Consider the following 18,601-nt stretch of genomic DNA (forward strand, 5'->3'; position numbering starts at 1 on the left):
TGAGCTCAAGGACAATTTTGAGTTCCTTATTTGTAATTATGACTTTGTTTGTGGTGGCGTTCATGTGCAGGATTGCTCTGGCATGACTTGAATGCACAATACTACACTACAGTACATAAAGCCCACATCTTCATTTACTACAGAAATCCCAATCACACTTCTTTCAGTTCAACAGGGCCTTTATTCCTCAATTGATTTTATTTTTTTTATCCTGACAGTTCTTTTCAATGAGGACACAAGGAGCTACAGTATCCTCATTCTAAACCGGCAACAGGAACTACAGCCGGAGAGGAAAAAAACAACACGGCCATAAGCTTTCATAATAGACGCCTTTTAGCGGTAATAAAATTTACAAAGATTTCCTGTGGGGATCGGTCTCCGAGCGCGGAGCACAAGGCTGCACTCTTTCTAGGTTGCATGCGGTAATGAGGTAAAACTTACATTGAGTCTAAAGACCTGAGTTGGTCTCTAAGGTTGAGACTGGGAGTCCATCAATAATAGAGGCAGGGAAAGAACGTTCTCACACTGGCACACACACACACACACACACACTTACAGATGAGACAGAGATGTCAAGTGGCTGAAGGCTCCCTCCGGAATAGTTGAAAGGTCATTTCCGTGGAGGGTTCTGAAAGAGAAGAATGAAAAGAAAATGAAAAAAAGCACTGAGCTCTGGGAGTTGGTTTCATTGTTTTCCGTACTATGAAAGAATGAAAGGGGGGAGATAGAGAAATAAAGAAAGAGTCAGTCATTCAAGCCATTTAGCGCAAATTATAGAAAACCTATGCCATTTTTTTTTTTTTTTTTTTGTGAGACACCAGTGGGAGCGGCAGCTTCGCATTGAGATTTCATTGTAGGCTGTGTCAGTTCTGTTTAATTATTTATCCTGTTCTATTACGGGGCGCTCGGCCCACACATATACACTCAGACTGCAACCTGAGAGCATGATTGGACAGCAACAGACCCATGAGGCCGTGGCCCTGCAGTGGCCCTGAGGCATTCTGGGAAATTAAAAAGTGACAATGATGACTGCCTGGCAGACTAAACATGATGAGGCCGGAATAAGGTGGGCTTCCTTTGGTCTGTTTAACATATCTGTGCACACAGGGTGTTGATAACCTATCCTGCCCAGAGACACAAAGCAGCCCATGCAGTTTAATGCTGAGAGACATTTAAAGGGACACTCCATCCAAAATTGAAAATGCTGTCATCATTACTCACCCTCAAGTTGTTGCAAACCTGTATGATTTTATTTCTTCTGCTGAACACAAAGGAAGATATTTTGAAGAACAATTGGACCTTTTGACTTCCATAGTATTTTTTTTCTACTATGGAAGTCAATGGCGCCAAACAACTGTTTGGTTTCAAACCTTCTTCAAAATATCTTGCTTTGTGTTCAGCAGAAGAAAGAAACTCATACAGGTTTGCAAGAACTTGAGGGTGAATAAATGATGACAGAATTTTAATTTCTGGGTGGAGTATCCCTTTAAGGTTGTTTCTTCAACTATGGCCACAAAATGGTTTGTTTACAACTACGGTTTGTTTATTTGTCTATTAATAAACTGATTACTAAATTAGTCTTACTAATTTTATATCTAACATTTTATGTATCATAAATACACATTGTTTCACAATATGTATCACAAAATATTTTCACTTAAGACAATCTTAACAATATTACAGCTCAATAAAAAATAATTTGTTCACAATTGACATTTACCTGGATTTTTTTTTTTTTTTAATAAAGGACAGGAATAATTTGAGGGACATACGTTACCTGTCATTAATTAATTACTTCTATTAGATTGATCACAAGTGACAGTAAAGACATTGCTAATGTTACAGCAGATTTCTATTTCAAATAAATGTCATTATTTTGAGCTTTTATTTATCAAAGAATGCTGTAAAAAGTAGCATGGTGTCCACAAAAGAAAAAAAAAATTATATATATATATATATATATATATATATATATATATATATATATATATATATATATATATATATATATCCCAAAGTTTTAAATGTACTATTATTTTCACATAATAAATATTGAAATTAATTATATTTATTTTACTCTTTTTATAATTTTAAATGATAGCAGTAATAAACATTTATAATTAATGGCATTTTCATAGTTTAAGATTAAAAGTTTGAGTATGGGATAAGGGTAATGTAGCAAAAAATAAATAAATGATGAGGGTATGGTAAACATCTCCCAAGGCCATTTTAAAGTGACTTTCATATATGTATATAAAAGTTACAATCCGTTAGTTTTAATTAAAAGAAATAGTAACCCTCGGGATTTAAAAGAGCTCTTAAAATATGCTTTCTTAAAAAATGCTTTGTTCCTTCAGAACTTGCTGATGCTGTGAACGTGTTCAAAAGCTGCTTTGTTCACTCACTAATCTCCTGACGTTAAGTTCATAAGGCAGGTTATTGGCATCTCAGAGAGGTGTTGTGGTGCATGAGGAGTGTGTGTGTGTGTGTGTGTGTGTGAGAGAGAGAGAGAGAGAGAGATTGAAGTGGCTGTGCAACAGATCGCTGGTTCATCAGGTAAAATACAAAAGGGATTCTTACAGCAAGCGGAGAGAACGCAAGCCATCGAATGAATGAACCGGGACACAGCGAATTTGATTATAGCTCAAGATCCTGCATAGAGATGGAGACAAAACTGCCATTTAATGTCAAAAATTCTGCCAAAATGTTTTAGTCAGTAGTAGCGATGTTCACATGAAGGCACTATGTCGACATAGAAACAGTTTGATTGTTGGATTATGGTGTTAACTTACAGGGTTGCGAGCTGTGTCATGTTGCTGAAGGTGAAAGGGGCAAGGAGACTAATGCTGTTATTACTGAGGTCTCTGTAGAGGAAACACACACAAACACACAGCAGATTCAATTTCACACCCTCAGAACAAAGTCTACAACATACCTTCACAACCCTGGCCAGTTTACTCTTAGAAAATACATTAGTCAGACATTTATCTTAGTTAAAATGGCTTAAAATAAGCATAAAAACGAAACTGTATCGCATCAATTTTTCGCTAAAGAACTGGTAGTTGCGGTTGCCAGATATTGATTTTGGGGAAAAAAATATAGTAAAAATGTTTTATGAAAAAAGGTATTATGGGATGGCGTGTTGGTGACTTTTTTGGTGAATTTGACATAAACCATGGCCAATGCTTATATATAGAGTCACATGCACACAAAGACAAAACACCATTCGGATAGCAAACGTGATTCTAAAATAAAGCAAAAAACGTGAACTAAAAACATAAAATATAACACAAAACACCTCAATGTGCATTACTGACAACAACAGCGAGCAGAAACCTATTCATTTAAATGAAATATAATAATACTGGTTTGTGATGTTTAATGCATTTCAATTTGGTATGTGATGCATCACTTCTGGGAATGTAATTTCACTGAAAACTATACAGCAAATCTTTGCTTTCACTTGCAAAATTAATAATTTTTTTTTGGTAAATTAACTTCCAGTTAATCAATGAAGACGTTTTTACTGTAGGCAATTATGTATTTATTTTTACAGTGTGAGATTTTTTACAGTGTTTTTTGTACAGAGGTGCCACATCCTGTATATCCTTCAGCTTCAGGCAATATAAATGGGAATGCTTAAAACATAAATGTGCATGCCAAATGAATTCATTCAATAAAAAAAGATCAGTAATACATACAGCAGTGTCAGTTGTTTCAGATTAGGAAGCTCTTTAGGCACGGATGTGAGAAGGTTTCCTTCCAAGTATCTGAAACGGTAAGAACAATCCTGTTAACAGACAAATTTACACTCCTCAGACAAGGTACAAAGCAAAAGCAGATGTCATTTTAAATTTCATTTCATGCTTATAAAAAGAAAAAAGGAAAACAAAAGAGAAGACATTTAGAACAACAAAGTGGCTTTAAATTCAGAGAAATTCAAGTGAGCTTCCTTGCTGTATACGGTAGGTTCCAGATCAGAGCTAAGGATCAGGCCTGAAGTGTACTAAATCTACTAAATTTGCTTCATCCTTATTTTAAATGCTAAAACGTGTTAAAAGGCGGTTCTCAGCTGAGCCCGGCAGAACGTCAGATAGATGGGGCTTTGATAGGGGCTTTAGGGTCTGCTATCAAAGTCACTGATTATGGGGTCTGTCAGTGATCAGCGATACGGTCTTCAAAACTACAACACAGGAGAAGAGGTCAGTCCTTCTGGAGATTTCCTGTACAATCCTAGAACAGACTGTCCTTCTGCTGAAAAACCAACAGCCAGATTTTCCGGTTCACTCAGTAATATATCCGCTTGTTATATCAGTCTAGCGTTGTGGTCAAGACCACCTAACCCAAGACCAAGACAAGACCAAGACCAGAGTGTATTGAGACCGAAACAAGACCAAGACTTTTAGGAGCCGAGACCAAGACAAGACCAAGACCGAGGGAGGGCGAGACCGGGTGAAGACCAAGACCAGCGCCTCACATTACATGACACAATAGAATGGGAAATATGATCTAAAGAGATTGATCTGAAATCTTCTCAGATTGATCTGAAAGATCCACATTCCCATAAAAACAGAGATATTTAACTCTCAAAGCTGAAATAAACAATCTTTATTCAATACTCCTGGGTGACTTCCATCATTTAGTACAGAATCTAAAACAAGTGTTCACTTTTCTCCGCCTTTTATTAACAATACATGAACACATGGGTGACAGGCAGCGGTAACAAAAATACACAATTAGCAATGACCAATAAGTCATGATATTGCTTGGATTTGAATCAGAACGTTTTACATACAATAAAAGCAAGGATGTTGACAAAAAATTAGTCAATATACTGGCAAATTAGTTATATTTTCACAGTTATGGTCTTGTCCATAGCTGTCAACATTGAACATTGAAAATCAGTGAGATTTCCCGGAATCCATCCTCAAAATAAGGGATTTATTTGTCTTTTACACGATTCTTACCCACAAACTTTAAAAATAAAGAACCAATCAAAGTCGAGAGAGTTTATAACTAGACTACATATGTGTGTGATATATATATATATATATATATATATATATATATATATATATCTCATAGAGAATGTTTAAATATTCTAATATCAGCTTATGAGGGAAACCGTACAGGCTTTGGGGAAATGGAGGGGGAGTTAGTGGTGCTTCGGAGGCCGAGTGCAGGAGATGATCGGGAGAGGTCTGTGCACCTTTACCGATCAGAGCGCGCGTTGCAAAAATGACACGTTGGGTGTACAAGACCGGCAAGACCTCATTTCGCATGGTCGTGTACAGCTTTTTTTGTGACAGCGTGCGGCGCCACGTCCAAGGATGAACAACTTCAAAACAAATTAGGGATGCACCGAATATTCGGCCACCGAAAATTTTCGGCCGAAAATGGCCCAAATGTGCATTTTCGGTTTTCGGCCGAAAGACTTTTATCACCGAAACAATACGGCCGAAATGTTGTGATGACGCAAACAGAAACCGCGACCTGCACGTGCTTGTCTGAAGCAACATGTTTGCGGTGCGGACGTATTTCAGTGAATCTGAACCCGCGAGGAGACGGAAGCCTTGTTTATCCACCTATATCTGCTCTAAACAATGCGCGCCGCCATGACAACGACTCCGGATGCGAGCGGGTCAAGTATAAACTGTGGAGACTCGCGCTGCGGAGGCAGGCGAAAGTATGCGCGAGTCTCCTCAGACAGCGCGCACACCGCTCCAAACGGTCGAGGCGTTTATACTGGACCCGCTCTCCGTTGTACTATTCCTTGAAACGACAGGGGACGACTCAAGTAACTGGCCTCTAACCATTAGGAATCGGTGAGAAGAAGAAAGATAAACACATGACAATGTTTATTTTTTAGTATACCACCACCAATACAAAAATAATCATGTAAAACCCAAACCCTGAGATTATTACTTGTGTGACATTACAAAAAAATATATATGGGAACATGTATGTATAGAACTAAATGCTCTCTTAAATATTTTCTACATTCACTAAACATGTTTTGTTAAGTTTCATGTACATTTGTATTAATCATGGACCTTTGTTCATTTAAAAAGGCTTTTAATGCTATTGTATGCTAAATTTTTAAAATGTAAGAAACTAATTTAGACGTGCAAAGGGTGCTGGTGTGATGAGAAGAAGTTTGCACTCGGCTTTGTTTTTGAGAGAACATTTAATTTTAAAACCTTTCTGCAGGCCATTAGATTATTATTTAATGTACACATGAGTGGGGTCAAAAACATTTTAGTTTGAATTTTATTTTATACTGTGCATTGTGCTAAATAAATATTTGCATAATTTGTAAGTAATTTATTTATTTATATTAATTTATGCAATTGCAATGCCTTGATTTTAGTAACGTTTGTACACAGTCATAGCCATAAATGCAATGATACTGATAATTGGCATAATTTCTTTCGGTGTTTCGGTTTTCGGTTTTCGGCCTTGGTTTCCTCTTTTTCGGTTTTCGGTTTCGGCCAAGAATTTTCATTTCGGTGCATCCCTAAAACAAATCTATCAGAGCTTGTACGTCTCACACAATCAGAGCGTAAAAATAAAGGATTTTTTACGGAAAATAATAAAACTTGAATACAGCGGGAAAAGAGCTAAGATACGTGAGAAACCCGGAAAAAAAATGGTAGGGATGACCGCTATGGTCTTGAAAAAATCCGACACCGAGACAAGACCGAGACCAAAAGCGGTCGAGTCCGAGAAGAGACCGAGACCATAAAAATGCGGGCTCGAGACCGTAGGCTACTACAACACTATATCAGTCTCTCTTTGTCGTTTGTTTGATATCTTGTGATTTCTTTGTCGTCTTTGTCGCCGTCGACTTGTTCTATTGCTTCCCCGTCTCCCCAGTGTCACTTCTCGTCGAGTGTGTCAGCAGTTCTATGAAGGCGCTGTACTCTCTCTTCATCTGTCTGGTCCATTAGATTATGACGGACACCTTTACACTGTGCATCACACTCACTGACCCTCATACAGTCTAAACTGGATCATGGCCAGCGAGAGACACATCATGGGCTTTTTTTACAGTATTCTTAAAAAATTTCAAAGATTTACATGTACACTCTTGAGTAATGAAGGTCAATACTGCCACTGCCAAAGTTGTCAATAAATCTAACGACAGCTTGAAACCCTGGGTTTGGGTGATGTAGTGTATAAAGCCATGAGATATTACCACTGTGTCCTTGACACAGCTCTTACAAGACAGATTACCCTTGTAATACATTTCCTCACAACTTAAAAGTTCACTTGTTTGCTATTTTTTGGATTCTGTAAAAGAAAGATAGCCCAGTCTGCAGGAACTGCCAATCAACAGTAAGTTCTTTTTGTGCACTTTTGTACAGTTAAACATACAAACTTTCTCTCCTCCTTCCTACATTCCTGCTTACACGACACGGTTTTTAACTAAAAATGGAAAACTTTCTATGCTTTTTTGGCTATTCGTTAATACGAAAACCGAGTTTTGGGGGCCTGAATACGCAAACTTTTGAAAAAAGGTTTCAAAGTGAAAGCTTTTTTTAAAAACGGTTCTGTTAAATATCTCTGAGTAAACTACAAAAACAAGTGAGTTTTACAAAAACGCCAATTTGTGAAAACAGTAACGTCATGCGTATGCTTACTACATGCTCAGCCCATAGGTGTGCAGTGTTTCTTTACAAAGTGACATCGCCAACTACTGGCCTGGCATGAATAATACAACGTTTTTAGTCGTTTTCGCAGATCCGCGTGAACTGGTGCTATTTTGCAACCCGATCTCACGGGAATTCGTACGAATTTTACGAGGTGGCTAATTCGTAACAATTCATACGACCTCACTCGTACAAATTAGTACGATTTTGCTAAATCGTACATATTTTACGAATTGGCTAATTCGTATGAATTCGTACGAATGACCTACCCCTGACCCCGCCCCTAAACCTAGCCATCACGTGGGTTTAGACAAATCGTATGAAATCGTACGAGTGAGGTCGTACGAATTAGCCACTTTTTAATCAATTGGTCGTGAGATAGGGTAGTATTTTGCGGTTCCAGAAAACAATTCTGCCAATGACCAGAAAAAAAACAAAAAAACCTAGTCTAAAGTCAGAGGCGCATTGCGCATAAATTCAGATGCTATTTTAAACGTGCATAATACAGAGTGTGAACAACGTGCATACAATGTAGATGATTCTCTCATCTACACAGATGCATTTTACTTTTTGCAAATGTTACATTATTGTAAGGAAAAATATTTAAACACAAGGGAAATCATTGTTGTGACCATGACGATGGGAAAAAATAGGACACATTTAACCAAATTGTTATATGCATGTTTCACCAAAGCTAATTGGGGTGTCTTTGTCCCATCCCCAGTGTACCTTCTCTTTCTTTCACGGCCCTGACGAGAACATGGATCTCCTCGGCTGTGAAACGATTGTGAAGCGCGCCTGGTAAATGCGCCGTTATAATAGAATTACGCCATTGAAAAAGCGCACCTCGTTCATTACGCTCTTATTGGTTTGTTTCCAGTTACGCCCAAACCACACCTATGAATAATGAAGCTACTTCAGACCAACCCCTTTTTAAACTTGCGTCGGGCGCAAGAGTCATTTATCCCGCCGGTAAAATAGCAACAGCTCCCAAGACCCGCCCACAAAGTTACTTGCGCTTCACGCTCGATACTTGCGTTTCAGATTAAGGACTGTTTTATGGTAGGGTGAAAATTGACTCCACACTTTTAACAGCCTAAGTTTTCTAGTTTTATTTTGTTTTCAGGTTTCCTGCTGTAAACACACTTTATTTATTCACTTTATTACTGTTGTGCATCTCCTCTTTTTAAACATTCCCAACCTCACACATTTTAATCTGACCCCAATTTGAACTCTTGTAACTCAACCTATTTTAATGAACTAAACTGACCTATTAGAAAAAGAAAACTGGATGTGATGTGAACTTTGTGGAAACAAAATCCACCAGTGATTTTCTGATTGTCCTAAAGTGATTAAGGTCAAAATAAAGGGAGTTAGAATAAGAGACTCACAGTTCAGTTGTATCTTTAGGGATGCCCTTAGGCAGGGAACGCAGCCCTCGGTTACTACAGCGCACTACTGTGTCCGAGCATGTGCAGGAATCCGGACAGCGAGGGGCCGACGGCAGACAGACATTCTCTTCCATACCTGAGAGAGAAAGACATGCATATTTTATGCTCCTTTACATCATGCAAGAGAAAAAATGTAATATGCGTTGCTAAAAGACCTAATATAGAAACTCATCAATTCTTTAAAAGGGAGTAATGGAGGACTGAGAAAGAGGCAGAATAGATGAAACGGCGCAGGTGCTGTGTGCACCGAACTGCATTGCACCCTCCCTTCCTCCAGTGTGTTCTCCAAACATGGGTATCATTATTACAGAGCACGCTCGCTCATAATAAGTGATACAGTGCACAGGAGTTTAAAATCAGCAGCTAAATATTGCTTTTGGCCTCCCTTGCTCCACATTTCCTGCGAGCAATACTGCTTTCATCCAAGCTCCGTAAGATGCTATCTGTAAAATGCTGAATTACCCTGCAGATTAAAAAGAAACAGTGAATTAAGCCATTAATGGGGGGTTATGGAGACTGAGATATGCTCCAAGAATAACTCACAGACCGAGTCTGGAAAAGGGGAACGCTGGACCTGGACGTGCCTGCAAACGAAGAAAGGCCAAGGGGGCTTGTTTTACAATGATTGAACTACTTCAAACAACCAAAAATATCTTCCCGTAAATCAATTTAGCTTGACTTTGTTACTCTAACTGTAATTGCAGAGCACAGAAATAGCTAGATGTTGTGCTGGTGAGTTTTTTGGAGCTGAAGTGACGGCGCCCCGCACAAGGAGGAAGAAATGAGCGGAATAACAACACATGAGCCCTGACAGACAGCCTCTTCTAACTAATGGACCTCGAGCCGGGGCGATTTCTCTCACTTTGAACCTCTTTATTTCAAAGTGCTTCGGCGTCTACAGCTGAGCAGGCTCTCTTAACACGATATTCCCAGAAGTCCTGGAGCAGCAAAAGAGCTGTTTCTACCCAGAACACCCTAGCTTTGACAGGGAGGCCTTCTGTAACACAGGACCCAATCCACACAGAAGCCAAACCGCAGTTTCTTTTTCTCCATTAAACTTTATGTCAGTCTCGAGAGGTTCTGTTTCCCCCCGTCTTTATGGACACGAGTTCTTCCCTATAAAAACCAGAGTGGGAGAAGATAATGTTTAGGCCTCCACGCTCAGCATTTAATTTGTCCTCGTGGTGCCCTCTCGGTGAGGCCTTGTGGGAAGTTGGCCGGGTGTGATTTACCCTGACGCTGGGAAGCGGGGAGAGGGGGATGAAGGTGTGGGAAATCTGAGGAGATGGAGCGTAGAGCAAGCCTCGGTCTGGAATGGTGTCTGGAAGGAGCTGATTCAGTGGCCTGATCTAAGCAGTGTGATTTCATGGGAACTGGAGATGGATGTGGTGTGGATGGCAAAGGCTACAGCGTAAATAGTAGCTGAGGTTTGCAAACCCTTATTCAACGTCCTGACAATGTGCTTCTGGTTCACGAGGAACTGCTTAAAGGGGGTATTTAACCTCTAAACAGCGAAGTGTAGAAACAGAGGCGTTGAAGAGTATAAAAGAGAATCAACACTGTATAGGTGGAGACATGGTAGTATAGATTGGTACATTTGTATTTATATAAAAAGAAAAATCTGATTGCATATACCATGTTCAATGTAGAAAAAAAGGTGACACACCTCTTTCAGAGGGAAATTTACTGTAGCCTATATACATATGGAGTTTATTACCCTGTAACTTTGGGTTTTATTGCACATAAGTCTATCTATGTCTTTAAGTCTGTATATGTCCAATAAAATCCAAAGTTACAAGGTGATACATATGTAAAGATACCAATAATAAACATTTATGATGACAATTATATCATGAACATAATATAATAACTCGCCATTTTTTTTTACCCTGTTTACAGTGATTACACAACAGTTAAAGGAGTTAGGCTATCCATGCTCCTTTACCATAGTAAAAAACCAGCGCAGTCTCATCCAAAGACGTCATACAACTGACGCTTTTGACCATACATCAACATCCGCCGTTTTAGGGTACCCTTAAAAGTCTAAAGTCTAACCCTAGCCCAGACCTAAACCTACCCCGTCATCTAACTGACGTTAAAGGTAAAGCGTCAGTTGGATGACGCCCCAGGATCATCATCTAACTGACGTTAAAGGGTACCCTAAAATGGCGGATGTTGACGTATGGTCAAAAGCGTCTGTTGTACGACGTCTTGGGATGAGACTGTGTTATAAAAACACTGTGATGCACAACTTGTTGTGGTTTATTACACTCGACAATTGTGTTATCATTCACCCAAACCTGAAGTAAGTTGTTCAATCCGTGTACGAGTTTCCTTCTTCTATTGAACGCAAAAGAAGATGTTTTAATTTAAAGAACGTTGGTAAGCAGTCAGTTGATGGAGTCAATGGGACCTTGAGTCTGTTTGGTTACTAATATTCTTCAAAATATCTTCTTTAGGGTTATATAGAAGAAAGAAACTCATACAACAACTTGAGGAACAACTTGTAAATGATGACAGAATTAAAATTTTTGGGTGAACTATCCCTTTAACTGAGTTACTGATCCACCAACAGAGCAAGCAGGACACATTGTAAAAGATGAAGATGCTCAAAAGAGAGTTGTACCGTCACAGGAGAAATCAGGCATGGCCACATCCTGTATAGGGATCTCCTTTAGGAAGGCAGGTTTATGGCAGCGTGGATTGCCACTAACCACCCTGGTCTTCTTAAGCCAGAGTCCCAGCCAGGCTAAGTGACAGTCACACACGTAGGGATTAGACAGCAGGTTACTGTACACAAACAGAAAGAGGAAGAAAAAAAACCCTCATTACTTTATAATTACAATGGAAAGCAATCAGCAGGGTTAAATTACCACATAAACAATCAAACTTCAGCCCATTTAACACAGCGGGAGAACCGCATGGGTGAATTTGCATTTAAATAGCAATGCAATTGCATATTATGACTTCGATGTGACCTGAAATGCTGGCAATGTTCAATAGCAACTTTTGCTTTAGGTCAAATTTTATTACGCTGCTATAACACTGTTATAACAGCCACTAAAAACAAAGTGTTTTAAAAAAAAAAAACTAAAATGAAGACTCACATATACGACGCTTTTGCCAAAGCGTAGACATCCAACGCACATGGCACCCTTTAGCGTCAAATGAGATGCAGATATATATATGGGGCAGAAGGCGCCTCCTAGTGGTCTAACCATACCCCATACCTAAACCTACCATAACCGAAGCGTCTCATTAGACGCTAAAGGGTGCCATGTGCGTTGGATGTCTACGCTTTGGCAAAAGAGTTGTAAATGACGCCTTGGAATGAGAATGCGTTGGAATAAGACACAGACACATTTTTGGGGACACAGATCTATCAACCAATGGGTATTAGGACCACTGGATCAGAGGCTTCAGAATCAACATATTGACTCATTTTTCATGAGTCCCTACGGAGTTCTGAAAGTTCAGGTGGTGGCAAGGCAGACCAAAATCATAAAACTGTAGCCTTGAGTTGAAAGCATCACCAGAAATGACTCAGGAAAGCGCACCAGGGAACTGGTTGACGGCACATACAGATGGCCGTCTAACTGATGCATTGCTGAAACACACAGGTCGGAGCAGCAGTGCTAGTACAGGCACAGAGGAACTCTTTAGCTCAGAGTATCTGCAACACTACAGCCGGCGGGATAAATGAATCGAGTGTGCTGACCTTCCGTTGCTTTGCCAATAGATGCTTTGCAGCTTAAATGTTAACACTACCCTATATCCCTCACCAGCAATGTGTTTGCCTTTAATTATTCCTATCACTTTCTGTACATGGAGGTAGGGTAAAGAAACGCAAGACAGGTTGAGAGAGAGAAAAGCGAGGCAGAGGTTTGCTTTGGGAATGATATCACAAACAAACTAGACACTCGAGACTACTTATCCTGCTAAATTTAATAAATTGGACATTGCTAACAAAACACATCTATTTATACTGTGATAATCACAAATGTGAGCACACAAAAGTAACCTCTGTCCTGACTGCTTGCTTTAGCCCTGCAAACTCTCCTACCGGAAACACTCGCCCGCTCTGCTCTAATTTTGGCAGAGGTGGAGGGATGAATGATGGAGTGAGAGAGAAAAGGAGGGAAGTGTGCCCAACACTGCTGCACTACTGTGGGAAGAGAATAGCTGGGGAGGCCTCTCTCTCTCTCTCTCTCTCTGGATATTTTTAGCTGCCCTGTGCTGAAATGGACATGGCCGTGTCAGCCGCTGACTAATTAGAGAGCTGGCAAAGCAAAGAGAGAACGAAAAATAAAGATTCTAAAAGAAATAGCACAACCGATTGTTTGGAAAAGTCGCCTAATGGCATAAGACGTGAGGAAGAGTTGAATGTGTGAACATGTAGATTTTTGGTAACACTAGTTAAAGCCTTTATGTATAATGTATTATATATGGTGGTGGTTTATATTCCAAAATATAAACACACACACACAAAAGCAAAACAGAAACAAACAAACAGTAGTGATAGTGGTAAGCTACAAAAAGCACTTGTATGGTTTAAGAATTTAAAGTTGTTTATGGCCTTGACAAAATAAAAGATGCACATTTAAACATATAGGATGACTTCATTGTGTAAATTCTTTCTGTTGTTTGCACAGGCTAAACTTGATTAGATGGTCAGAATGAAAGGAATGACTCTAATGCAAATCAGAACAGTCTGAGTGTCTCTGCTCAGAATCTGTTCACATATTTCAGTTAGTAGGCAGGGTTCACAGAATGAAAAAGACAACCATGTGTATTTTGTTGCACATTGTAACGTGTGCCAAGAATAAAGCCTGATATGATAATTCAAATGGTTACAGATGCTTGCTGTGTTGGCAGTCATCATTTCTTTTTTTTTCTTTCTTTTTTCTCAATTATGATTCCAGCAGAAGTTATTTTGAATGCGTAACAGCATCTGTTTATCTATGAACATCTGTGAGATATCTTTCAGTTTTTCCCGTTGATCGTTCTCTTTCTTGTCATCCCCTCAGGGCTGTGACACACTAGAGTTCACTTTTTGTTTATCAGTTCTTTGTTTACATCCCCTGCAAAAAGCTACACAGATATTAATCTGTATTAAAAAATGTACCGCACTTGATTTTCCCCAGCTGTTCTCTCTCTCTCTCTCTCTCTCTCTCTCTCTCTCTCTCTCTCTCTCTCTCTCTCTCTCTTTTTTTTACAGCATACAATCAAAAGCAAAAATGAGATGACAGAAGAATTAATTCCTTACATTTGCCTTTGTATGGACAACCTCATTGCACAAATTCTTAGTCCCTTTTTAGACAGCAAAGCAATTTTCCTTTTTAGACATTTTTGAATAATTCCCCCTGCCCCGGGGCAAGCCAAAATGTTCTCATCTGAGGTTCAAGAACAACCGTTTTCAACCCAGACAAGAAAACATAACCTCATAATTTTGAAAATACATCTGCAAACAATAAGAATTCTTAGCTTGAACCACATCCTCATCCGCTTTGCATATGAAGATATAATAGGCACTTGATTGGTGGTGGTGCGTGACCCGACCGACTCTGTTTGATTTCCAGAGTCTTTGTGAAATTTTCAACTAACTCATTTGTGGGTTTGGTACAGACACAGCAAATTCAGTGAATATTTTGATCAGGCAGTAGAGATAGTTTCGCTTCAGATATCAAATTCTTTGGTATTATTATTATTATTTTTATTTTTTTAAATGTAGCACTAAAGAATTCAGTTGATCATGCATAACTGATAGAATGAACCCATGACGCAGAGGGGAGTGTGTGTGTGTGTGTGTGTGTGAGAGAGAGAGAGAGAGAGAGAGGGTGGAGGACTCACATGGTGGAGAGGGAATGCAGGGTGTTGAAAGCTCCAGGGGCGATGGTGGAGATCCGGTTATCGTACAGGGAAAGCAGGCGCACGGAGCTCAGGCCAGTGAAGGTGGCGTTATCCACACAGCTGATCTGATTATTCCTCAGCGTCCTGATGGGAACACAGAGGCAGCTTGGATCACATTGACCCTGACAGACTAGACAGCAGCACACAGCTCACAGGGAGGGAGGGACATAGTGTTTATGAGACTCTGTGGCTGCTGTAATGCATTAAGTCAATGGTGGTTTTATGGTATCATTGCTGACATTTTTTGAGATGATGTGCCATGCATGCAGTGGTTAGGAACACATACACCCCAGTATAAAGGAGGAAAGTAGCTGAGACAGGAATCTAAAGTGAGTCTGCATGATGGATTGGCAGTGATTTTTTTATTGTGAGATTACGAGAAGGAAATCTGATGGGGTTTCAGCAGACTGCACTATACTGTGTATCAGAGCATTCAAGTGAAACATTGCTTAACTCACAATGAACTGCAAATTGCATTGTGTGTGTTTGTGTCAAGGTTTGTCTATATTGTGTTGGACATTTTGTGAGAAACAACAGTAATGAGCTATTCATTTGTAGCCTTTATTTAAAGTCTGTCACATACAGTATATTGTAAACATTTTAAAAGCTACATTATGATGATCATTATATATTATCGTAAAATATAGTTGTTGTTTTGTTTTTTGTTTTTACACCAGAGCACCCTAAATAGGCTATATCATTACATTACATTACATTACGTTATTACACGGCTCTGTGGAATACTTGATTCTGATTGGTCAATCGCGCCATCCAGCGGGATGTTATTCTCCGGTAACAACTGATAACACAGGCTTATCCGGGTTACTGAAGTCAGCACTATATTCTTGCTAGGAGTGGGTTTTCTTTGTGGAAATGTTTGCGTTAAGTGATAAAATTTTAAAACTCAAATCAATATTTCGTGTTCACTCATTTAATTATGTCTTCCAGCCCAGGTGAAAAAGACGTACAATTAAGTGTATTAAAAATGCATTACATTATATTTGTATTGTATTAAAAACATATTTAAGTACATTTTTAATACACTTAATTGTACGTCTTTTTCACCTGGGAGGTATCGCGGACTCACGCTCTCTTGTTTCATACAAACACAGCCGCTACAATTTGGGGCAGTTATTTTGTACACTGTGATGGATTATAAGATAATAAACAGATTTTAAAACAGTTTCAACTTAAATCAACATCTCTAATCCCCATAATTACTTATGTGGCGAATTGCTGTGTAGTAAATGGTATGACTGTACTGCATACCTTAAAAGGTTGATTGCGATTTCACGTTTTTCATTTTAAATAGTGTGTAATGTTGCTGTTGGTGCATGAATAGTATCTACAAAGTTGCAGCGCTGAAAGTTCAATGTAAGCAGAGATATCGTCTTTTAAAAATCAGGAAGTATAAATGCCTACAAAAACGACTCGATTGGGACTGCAACGGGTTTTAGACGTCACTAACCCACACATTTGCATCAACCCTTCCCCCGGAAAATGCAAAAAAGGGCATGCGTATATTTCTGCGGCTCGTCGAGTGTGTTGTTCACCCAGCTGTCAGGTCTTGTGTTCGAGCTTCCCACGGACGTTGTAGTTCGTCAACAATGGATACAATTTATGTTTGCATATGTTCCTGAAAATGGCGATTGTAATCTAGCTCTCTGTGCTGCGTGTTTTACGGAAGACAGCTTCCAGAATCTCCACAAATTCAATGCCGGATTCAACAAGAAACTGTTACTAAAACATGAAGCAGTTCCGACTTTAAAACCAGAGGCAGCAGTTGTTGGGCCACAACCTGTAAGTAGGCTAAGACTTAATCTTTTTAAATGTATTTACATGTATAATTTCAGACGTAATGTTTTAGTTTTATTAAATGCCAGCGCTAGCTTTATAGCCACTAGGCTACTAGTTGTGCTATTTTGTGTCTACGACAAACGTGTACAAACATTATGGACCTGAATTTTGTATATGTACAAATGTTGTAAATGTATTTCTTTTGTATTATATATACATATATATATATATATATATATATATATATATGGTGTTATTTTACGATTTGATCAAGAACGTAAACCAGTGCCGACGCTATTTGTGTGTACGTATATAGTAGCCAGTTATTTCGATGCTATTTTGTGTAAGACAAGCATTTAAGTAAAAAAATATATCTAGACAAATTACCATTCAGAAACGTTTAGTAAGAGCCGTGTGTGGTGAGGTTCTGCTTGCCTTTCTTGCCGCCGCTTTCTGGGTCTGATTCTGGCTCATACTGATACTGCAGTGTCGACACCATTATTTACATTTGACAGGAACAACACATGCAACTTTCGCCTGTAAAGGTAATGGGTGTGAATTTTCCGGACAATGTGCACTACAGTTTAGCCACACAACACACCAGCCCAAACTAACCAATCTGAGCCCACTGCCTGTTTCTGAGGGAGTGGTTTCATAGAATCAGGAAGTCAACCGGTCGTTCAAATGACAGAGGAGAGCACGGCTGACAATAAAGGTGACATTTATGAAAAATAAGACTTTTTAAAAAAGAAAAACCACAATTACATGTTATATTGCACCCCATAAACACAATCATGCAAAGAAAAAAAAAGCAGTCAACCCCCCCTTTAATGTCCGTCTAGTTTGAACTTGCCGCTAGCTAGCAACTGCTCTCTCAGCGGAAGCTTTGCGTTTAAAGAGTTCATAAAATATTTCAATTTTTCAATATTTAGTGTCTAACTATTTACTTATGTGGCAAGAAACCATGTAATAAGAAGGATAACATCCAGCCGGTTCTTATTATATTATATTATATTATATTATATTATATTATATTATATTATATTATATTATATTATATTATATTATATTATATTATATTATATTATATTATGTTATATTATATTAGCCTATATTATATTATATTATATTATATTATATTATATTATATTATATTATATTATATTATATTATATTATATTATGTTATATTATATTATATTATATTATATTATATTATATTATACTATATTATATTATTTTTTGTGTTTTCTTTTAGGAAGAACTCACTTATCACATTGATTTTTGTTTAGACTTGAACAAAAAAATATCATAATTTCATAATCCAGCTAGCCCAGGGTCTAATAAACCCATGTACTGGACCTGGTGTTTCTAATCTAACTATCATAGAATCTAAACATGTTTTTTTTCTTCTTATTTACAATTTGTATTGTTCTGAACATGCAAAGAAGAAAAAGGTTTGTTTTAGGTGTAGAGTTTGAGTTAGTGTGTGCTAATCATAATCAGCTTTATTTAGACAGCATAATTCTCTGGTTTTATTCTCAGGCTTTCTGAGACAAGAAAAAGCGTCTGTGTGTGACGCGATGATCTTGGAGTGCGGCCTGTGCTGTAACCATGTGCGTGTGCTCTCTGAGATTCTGTCTGTGCAGCAGACGTGGCCAGCTGAGGCAGCTCACTGCTTGACACGAGATAAGATGAGTTTGTGCGTGTGTGGTTTGGGAGGGGTGAGGAGCCCAAAACAATCAGGGTCTCCTAAAGGCCTTCAGCAGCACAAACAAGCTAAATGCAAACC

The 18,601-nt window shown here is 38.7% G+C and overlaps 1 protein-coding gene across 1 annotated transcript in view; it reads right to left on the bottom strand.

Moving 5' to 3' along the window:
* slit3 (slit homolog 3 (Drosophila)) overlaps positions 1 to 18,601 on the bottom strand; it is a 199,100-nt gene that overhangs the window by 30,613 nt on the left and 149,886 nt on the right. The window contains exons 18-24 of the mRNA XM_039648704.2: positions 14,954 to 15,097; positions 11,730 to 11,893; positions 9,044 to 9,179; positions 3,702 to 3,770; positions 2,793 to 2,864; positions 2,581 to 2,652; positions 557 to 628 (exon numbers count right to left, since the gene is read on the bottom strand). Coding sequence (XP_039504638.2) covers positions 557 to 628; positions 2,581 to 2,652; positions 2,793 to 2,864; positions 3,702 to 3,770; positions 9,044 to 9,179; positions 11,730 to 11,893; positions 14,954 to 15,097 — 729 coding nt within the window. The remainder of the gene's footprint in view (positions 1 to 556; positions 629 to 2,580; positions 2,653 to 2,792; positions 2,865 to 3,701; positions 3,771 to 9,043; positions 9,180 to 11,729; positions 11,894 to 14,953; positions 15,098 to 18,601) is intronic.

The sequence above is a fragment of the Pimephales promelas genome, chromosome 9, assembly GCF_988280905.1.
Source record: "Pimephales promelas chromosome 9, fPimPro1.hap1.1, whole genome shotgun sequence".
Taxonomy (NCBI): Eukaryota; Metazoa; Chordata; class Actinopteri; order Cypriniformes; family Leuciscidae; genus Pimephales; species Pimephales promelas.